Raw genomic sequence first — 8,886 nt, 5'->3', positions numbered from 1 at the left:
CCCCCAAAAAAAAACCCCAAACCAACTCCAAAACCCAAAAAAGCCCTAACAACAACAGATCAGCCTGAGATTTCTGAATGTGATTGCAGCCGCTTCCCTTTGCAGAGCTTGCATTTTACCGGAGCAAAGAACAAGACTGCTTTTGCTCCTCTAGTGTCCTCCTCCCTCTTTCACTGCCTTTGGCCACTGCAGGAGTTAGGAAGAGAAGGGATTGCTGAGGTTAATGAGACAGAGCTTGTTTAAAAGCCTTTGCTCAAGCAGGACAGCGATATGGCAGCATTTTTTCCTTATGCTTAGTGCTTATGGTCCCTTTAATTCTTGCAATTACAGAGCAAATTCTGGAAATGTTATATATAGTAAGCTACTGAATATATAGAGGCTATTGGGCCAGCAAAGTATTCATGTGGATCAAATACATAGCTTGTCTTTTAAGACCAAAATTAAATCATACTAAGAAAACATGTCACGATTTTCTTTTTTCCTTGAGTAGGGGTGGTGTTGAAGTGATTCATTGAAAATGTTACCCCTTCTTAGCCTGTAAAGAGTAAAGGTGTACTTGGGAACATTGCTGCCTCAAAAAGAGAACTCAAGGACCGTTTGTTCTCTAAACCAACCTCATTGTATCAGTCTTCGGGCTCACAGTCGGGTGTACAGGTGCGTTCAACCTGCTGGCTGGGTTGTGGTTTGGTCTCTTGGAGCTGGGAGGTGCGTGCTTCAGAAGCTCCGCAGCGCTGTGGATCAGTGTGTATTTTCTCCCAAATGATGTGTGCATGTAGGAAGCAGGATGTCTGCTTTTTAAGTACAGAAGTTGCAAATGTGATTGCCTTGCAACTGTGTGCTACATTTGCTTTCCAGATTTTTTTTTTTCTGTGAATACTCACGGTTGTCTTTTAATGTAGCCAAATTCCATATAAAAAGGACTTTATTTGCTACAGGATAGATAAGGAGAATTTTCTTTCACTTTTTCTATGCAAATGAAAAAATGCTCACGTTAGCTATGCTGTCATTACAAAAAAAATCATCAAATGTGTAACCTGAGGAGACGTGAGTTCGCTACTACACATGCTAACACTTTATTTTGTTGACTTTCGCACACTGCATGTCTTTTGGCACCATGTTGTGTGGCAAAGCTGAAGACTGCTAGCTTTAATGCAGAGCCTGTCCAATTTACATTCTAGTCATACTGCAGCGTTTCATAACCCCGCGTTAGCTTTCCCCGGCTTCCCAACAGCCCTGATGCCTGACACTGCACAAGGACCTCCAGGGCACGGAAAAGGGCCTGGGAGTCCCAGGGAACAAGAGGAGCAGCAAAAGCCTTCACTAAAAGAGACCATTACATGGGGGGAGCAACATACTGGCCTGAAAAGCCGTGTGAGCTGGCGGTGGGTCGGTGGGCTGTGGTGTGGGGATTTTAGTGCAGATGTGTGGACTGAAAGGAAGGGCTGCAGCCACTGCGTTGGTTAGTTCTTACCTTCAACATGGGGAAGTGTGGAAAGAGCACCTATGGGAAAGCAGGTGAAAAATACCACAGATCTCAGTATCTGGTTAGAATTTCCATATATGCGTTAAGAACTAGGACCTCTTAAATGTCTCTCCTCTAGTTTGGAGGATCTAGAGAGTCATCTGTACAAACCAGCAGGTTTTTAAGAATTGATCGGGGTGCTTACAAATTCCTCAGAACATTATGGCATGTCTGAATACTTGCTACTCTTTTAATATTAGCACTACTTTTAATTTTGTTCTTTGAGCCCACACCTAAATAAAGCTCTTCGAGTTAACACCTTGTGTTGAAAGACAACGTGCCTGCCTCTGCTGAGAGCCCCTCCCAGGGCAGCCCAGGCTGCGGGCACTGGTCTGGCACCACGCTCTGGTGTGCAACCTGGATCATTCATTGTGCAATGGAGAAAGCAACTTTACTAACTTCCATGTTTTGTATTGTAGCCATGAGACGCAAACGACCTGCTGGGATCATCCCAAGATGACTGAGCTTTACCAGTCTTTAGGTAAGACACCTCTAACAGTTGGTTTTTTTCCTCATCAAATGAATTTTTAAGGCAAAGATTTCTAGAAGTAGTAATGAAAATTAAGTGAAAGCGAGAGGCAGTGCTTTTATCAAGGTTAAAATTTTCTGCAAGGAAAATACGCGAGGCATAATAACACATTTCAAACGGGCAGTGGAAAAAATAATATTTCATTTAGCACGTTTGGAATGTGTGCTGTGTTTACAAAGTAATTTGGGTGCATTGTTGCAAGCTCATGCTGAAAGACTGGGACAGAAATTAAAAAAAAAAAAAAACAACCCGAATCTTTTCACTGTCTAATCTACTTTACAAAAGGCAGATGAAAAAAATCAAACCGAGCTGCTGTTAATGTTGACTTTTGGATGGTAGGAAGCCGAGTGAAGCAATTTGCCAAACTGCGTTACCACTGCTTTATTTTTAAAGCACTTTCAATACATGGAAGGCATGGCAGCTGTCATGATGTCATTTTGAATACCCAAATTACATGCTTATTATGACTTCAGATGTGCCTTTCTGGTGAAGGGGTTTTTTTATCATTATTTTTTAGCAGCTTTGGATTTTATTAACAGAAGCGCATCTAAAAGATAAAATAGGTCAGTCCATGCTCTAATGTAGGCTGCTTGGCATACCATTTAATATCTAACCCTTTGCTTTTTGATGCTTTTGTTAGTAAATAAAAGAAGATATAATAAAAATTAAGCCATTTCTCTAAAAGGAGTATCAGTGGATATGCCACATTCATAAAGCAGGTTATGTGTGCACAGCACATGTGCATAAACCGGCTTTATATGAGCCAGCTTGAGCACTAGGGCAGTCAAATCTAGCATCCAGTGCAGGCTTATTTAGCATGGTGAAAAATAGCTTAAATTATCTTCTCCTAAACTCCAGTTTAGCTGATGAAAACACTTTAATTATGCCAGTTTTATCTATTTTGGGCTAACTCAGGTATCTCTATGGTGCTTTACAGTTAAAGGCATACCAAAAATACTTTAGAAATACGATACAATGGAATGAAACAGTGTAAAGATTTTTTTTTTCCTTATTGTATTAGCACAGTGGCAGTAATTTGTTTAAAAATTAGTGAAAATACAGCTCTGTATGTAAGGGAAAAAAGGGATATAAAATGTGTGAGTTCAGGCTAACCAAATGCAAAGGCAGACAAGTATTGACTTGCCATTTAATTATAAGGTATTGCCCTGTTTGTCTCCTTTATGTATTTCTACTCTTAAAGTGAATGGTTTTAAAAGATTCAGGACAAACAGTAATTGCATATTCAGACATCCCTTTAATACAGGTAGATCTTCAAACAGTTGCCTGTTAATTGAACCGCAGTCTGACTCCGCAGCTGCCTTTGATCCAGAGATTGCATAATATTTCTAATACTGTTGTTGGTCAGACCTAAAGTCCTGTTGCAACTTCTTTTCTTCTGGTATTTTCCTGTTTCAGCTAGAGTACTCTTGAATATCAAGAAGTTAGGAGGTAATGTACATAAGGGAAAGTGTCTCGATGGATTCACGTCAACAGTTCAAAAGATGTGTGGCTGCTGAAGTCACTTTGCATTTAATTTAACTGGCTTTTATCTCTATGAGTATCACCCAAATGTCAAGAGTTTAAGATATCCTTATCTCTTACTGCATGAAGAATGAACATGTTCAGGCAGATTTTATTTCTTTTTCTTACAAAATCCTGCTGTTTTCCTTTCCAGGAGCAAGTAATGTCCAAAAGGGAAGTCGTCTTTCTGGCTGATTTTCTTTCTTTTGGGGTTGAGACCAAATGCTTATTAACATGGAAGGATGAATAATGTGTATTTTCGTTAGTAAACTTGATCTGTTTTGTACACATACATGAGCTCCTAAAGAAGGTGATTCTTTGTGCACTGCCACATGGGGTGAATCTTTCATGAAAGTGCTACTGAATAACCTACCAATTTATTTTATTTTTGAATTGGGTGTATTCGTCACTGCCTAACTCTCATAGAAACTGCATAATACAAGCATAACCCGTTTAGTCTTGAAGAGAACCCTTGATGTATTTTCAGTGCTTTGCTTTGCCTCAGGTCAAAACGGTAATAATGGGATGTTTGAAGTCTTTTCAGCCTGTTCAGTAATATTTTATGTGAGAAGATATTGTTGAAGTCGATTTTTGTATTGCATATTCATTAGATCCTATGATTTTTCTCATATTAGGATCCAAATTTTGCTTCTCATTCATATGAAGAAGCTAATAAAGAGGTTAGTAAGTATCATTTTAAAAATCTGGTAGAAAACATGAGTTCTGCAAAACAGGTAAATGCAAAAGGAAGTGAGACCAAGCACATCAATGCTGTCAAGTCTTCCAACTCCTACACGTAGCCTGTTGAGGATAACTGAGCCACGTGATGTAGCTCTGTACATCCCAGGTACTGACTGATGTGTTGGCTTTCCATGAATGTACCACACTTTAATTGCTGCCAGTATATCAATTTGCTAGGGGATCCTTATGCCTAATTTAAATTCTTACAAATTACTGAAAGCTTAATTTTTTAAGTGAATGGGGAGGATGCAGCCAGGCACAAAATAATGTTCCTCACCTGCCTATGTCTTTGAGGCACAAGAGAAACTTCTGTAACCAAAAAAAAAAGTAATATTAGTTTTATTCTTCCCATACCCAGTTAACACACCTAAAAATTGTTGCATTACATTTTTCTAAGATAGATAAATTCCAAGTTTGAAACTTACCGACCTCAGCTTTCAGTCTTCGGGGGTTTAGGTATTTATAAAACTTAATCTCAGTTACTTGGGAGCATTTATTTGGTACTAATAAAAGAAGGTAGGAACAAGTTGCGTACACTTTTGTGCCTGGTCAGATGGTTGGTCCAGAAAGTCACGTATCCTGTCTTCCACAGGGACTGCATCAGAGAAAGCAGAAAAAACCGATAGGAATACACTGTAAGATAACCTGCTCGTGAGAGAAGTGTTCTCTAATTCCCTTTGAGGTCATTTGCTGAAGCATGGCTGTTTATAAAGATACTAGTAATAACTGTAAAATACTTGATTTAAAATTTAATAGGCATATCAAAATTTCTAACTGGTTGTTCTTTTAACAGAAGCTTTTCATTTTAAGATATTAAATTGCTTGTTCTTGACTGCTCTTCCTTATTTAAACAACATAGAATTTTATTGAATTTTAATGAAGCATCTACTCTTGCCTCAAGTTGGGCAATTTTCACACTTTGTTTAAAGTTATGGCTGCTTCAAGTTACATAAGCTGTCAATATTAAGTGACTTAATCCTTTCGTGGTCAAGTCAAAGTGGCAACAATGACCTTAGCTGTAGCATTTCACGTATCTAGTAGATGTTGGTATTAAGTAAGGAGAAATTATATAAATTAAGAACATAGAGAAAAAAACAAATGCTGAAATAGGAAAGGTAGTAAATCAGTGTGAGTCTCCAAGGTTCAGAGGATAACAGACATCCCCAGGTATTTTACTTACACCATTATGAACCACTCCTATTTTCTTCTAACTTCCCTCCGAAAGTCTTTAAAGTACCGAGAACCGCTCAAGCTGCTTTTCTTTCCAAAAGATCTGCTGTAGCAGATCTGCTTTTTTTACACCATTCTTTTACAGCCCTCTTACACGTTTTCTCATCCTTCATGATTTCTCCAGGGCATTACTGAAATGAGAATTTGTGTTATATCATTGTCCTGGAGAGCTAAAGGACCTTTGGGTGAGGGAAGAGATGGCAAGATCGGGAATCAAAGTGTTCTGGGATTGCTTAATTTTTTTCAGATTATTTTCTGGGAGTGAACATTTAAAGGCAGACAGCTTAGCTCAGAATGATAGTATTTTGCCTTTAAGCTGAAAATGACTGTAACCTTTGCCGCGATGGCCCGGGAGAACTTGGCCTGTCATGCCGTACTGTTAGCGTCCCCCTCCTCCAGCCTTCCCGTGTAATGTCAGTGCGAGTCTCCTCAAGGTGCACTAGTGTCACTGTGAACAGTAATTGCAGTAGCAGGGTGCAGTCAGAAATGTTGCTGTGTGCATCTGTTTATCTCTCCTAATTCACCAAGGCAAGGGAGAAGTTGACAAACACCCTCACCCTTGCAGACTGCACTGCACTGCACTGGTGACAGCTTTCCATCTCATTTGAAGGGATGGGGGGCAGTTCTCTGTGGCACACATGGATGAACTGTCAGCGTTGCTTAACATAAGGTGGGAGAATGCTGGAAGGTACCTGAGAGCTTCCACTGGGCTTTCAGCAGCAGCTGCTGTGTTGATCTTGTGGCTGGCTGCTCTTGTGCAGCAAGGTGAGCTTCCAACTCTGAATGACCAAGGTGGATAAACTTTATCCTTTTTGGCTTGTGTGTTTTGACTTGTTCTTTTGAAGTGCTGCCTGAAGAAGCTAAACTGCCCCTCTCTAGCATAACAATTTTTATTAGAAACTACTAAATCATGATTATTTCAAACTACAAATGTGATAGCTTATTAATATTAAACTAATTGTTTTCCATGTTTATCCTAGTAAGGATACAAACATGTGCTTGTTACAAACATCAGTTTCCTACTGAAATCAGTGAGATGATACATACGGTCTTTTTTTAAAGGTTGCTTTTTCAGAGACGTGTTTTTCAAGTAACTACAATCTGAAAAACAAAACTTCTCATTTTAGAAAGTAGGATTGGTGGGGTTCTCTCAGCTCTGGTTAGTAGCCAGACCTAGTTGAGGTGCTTTCTAGTTGAGGTCATCTTTCTAACACTGTGATTTTTATCTATATCAGAGAAGTAGAAGTTAGGGGGTAGAAATCAACCTTACATCTCTTGAAAATGAAACCATAGGTGTATTATCACTGAAGGAACAAAGTAAAGGTCTGTTATAGAATAGGTGACAAGTACAGGAACGTCTTGCTCAAGAGCATTGACTCCTCATTTGCAAATAGACATCTTTGATATTTTTGAAGTTGTTTGCTATTTATTTATTTTAGGATTTTCTGTTATGACTACTTCTCATCTAGCATACATTAAGTGTTTCAGACCTTGTACCCAACCCCAGCATGGGGTGTAATGCAGATGTACATCATATACTTTCTTACACTTTTGGATTTGCAGGTTGAAGAGGAGGCATTACATGATAAAACTAAATTCCCAAAGGTTATGTCAATTGGTCTGGTGATCGAGATGCTGGCACATGCTGTGGTGTTCTTCCACTTGGTCTAGATGCAATCAGTAGCAATTTGGTGCCCTGGGTACCTCCCATTTACTAATTGCAGAGACACTATTGGCTTTTTTCCTTAGTAGGACAGGTCTAGTAGAGAGTGCCGTATTGTTTCATGAAGGTGGATAAGCTGTATGTCTGTATATATTATAACACTATTTACTGTTATTTATTCTCAAAGTAATGTAGATGATAGCATTAATTATTATTATAATAAAGGAGTCAATAGCTGAGACTCAACTGATATTAAGCAGTGTTACTTGATTAATTTCTCTCCTTTGTGTGTTTGTCTCATTTGCATTTTTAAATTGCAGTTCCTAAAGAGGCAATATATGTCACTGTAGGGCATCATTAAAAGATTTATGTAAAGGTTTTGGGCAGTAGAGGAAACACAGTGTTCTTATCAGCTGCTCAGGGAATTGCAGCTGTATTGAATCGATGTGAGATGAAGCTTCTTGAAAATCCAGAGTGCCGTTAATGTCTGATGAAACTTGAAAGCTTAGTGACTGGTAGTGGAATGATGGTTGATTCAGGACTGTCCAGTAAACTGTTTTTAACCTCAGTTAGGTAGACATTGTCAGAGACAACAGTGGCATGTAATTCCCAAAATAGTTTATCCACTTCAGGCAGTATATTTATGAACCGCTATATGAGCATGTCACAAGCTGTGGCTGAGTAGGACTTTCAGGTTTTGAAGTATATGAACCTAGAGTGATATTTTTTTCCTTGCAAATAAGTGAGAGTGAAAAAAACAAAACAGACCACAAACCTGTGTAAATCATATCAAATGAAGAGAAGGATTTGGCCTGATGACATCTAGTTTCTTTTAAAAACTTAAGCTGTTAACTTGCTAAATTTTACTCTTGAGATAGTTATCACCTGAAACATATAAGCTGCTCTTTTCAGTTTGATGGTGTCCAGACAGTGAGAAAATTGCTGTCCGTAAAATCAAGTGAAATGGATGTGGTTTGTCCTCATTAATTAAAAAACAATAGTAATAATATTCACAATAATATAAGCAAGTAACCCTCTTTAAAATAAAAAACCAACGTGGTTTCCAGGTGGAAAGGCTTTCCTGAAATTCCTTCAGGTTAAGTTGTGTGTGAGAGAGACAAATTATACGAACAACCTTTGACAGGAAGCAGTCTGTCCAATCCCGGAGCTTTTAAACACTCAGAATAATCTGTCATAGAGGACAGTACATTATCAAATGAAATATCCCAGTTATTCAGCACTCTTAGAAGGTTCAGTAACTGTAGAGAGGTTAAAGAACCACCATGGAAAGCAGTTCAGTTGTAAAACCTTACATAAAACCTGTAGTCTGGGTGTTGGTTGCACCTTCTTAAGAATGAAACCAAGTATCTCTCCATGCTGGATGCTAAACCTCTCGTTAAATATGTACTTTTAAAAATCTTAGTGTTCTTTAATTCTTTAATTGCTTTTAGTTGCTTAACTTATTTTGTGTAGCAAGACTCAAGGATCTGTTTTTCCACTTAAAGTAATATTCATATGTCAATATAAAATCTGGAATTTAACATGGAAGAACTTAAAAAATCTACAGCATCTTATTTGTTGACACTGTGTCAGTAGTCAGTGGGACTTTCCAGCAGATAGTTTGAATTTTTGATGCAAATCACTGACCTCTTCTCAAACGAGTGATTTTTTTTTTTTTTT

At 38.4% G+C, this 8,886-nt stretch overlaps 1 protein-coding gene across 1 annotated transcript in view; it reads left to right on the top strand.

Moving 5' to 3' along the window:
* Window positions 1-1,941: 1,941 nt before the first annotated feature.
* DMD (dystrophin) overlaps window positions 1,942-8,886 on the top strand; it is a gene marked incomplete at both ends in the record, with an annotated part of 62,150 nt that continues 55,205 nt past the window's right edge. The window contains one exon of the mRNA XM_010142331.1: window positions 1,942-2,003. Coding sequence (XP_010140633.1) covers window positions 1,942-2,003 — 62 coding nt within the window. The remainder of the gene's footprint in view (window positions 2,004-8,886) is intronic.

This window comes from Buceros rhinoceros, unplaced genomic scaffold, assembly GCF_000710305.1.
Source record: "Buceros rhinoceros silvestris isolate BGI_N320 unplaced genomic scaffold, ASM71030v1 scaffold9028, whole genome shotgun sequence".
Classification (NCBI taxonomy): Eukaryota; Metazoa; Chordata; class Aves; order Bucerotiformes; family Bucerotidae; genus Buceros; species Buceros rhinoceros.
This window is presented reverse-complemented; position numbering and strand designations above follow the sequence as displayed.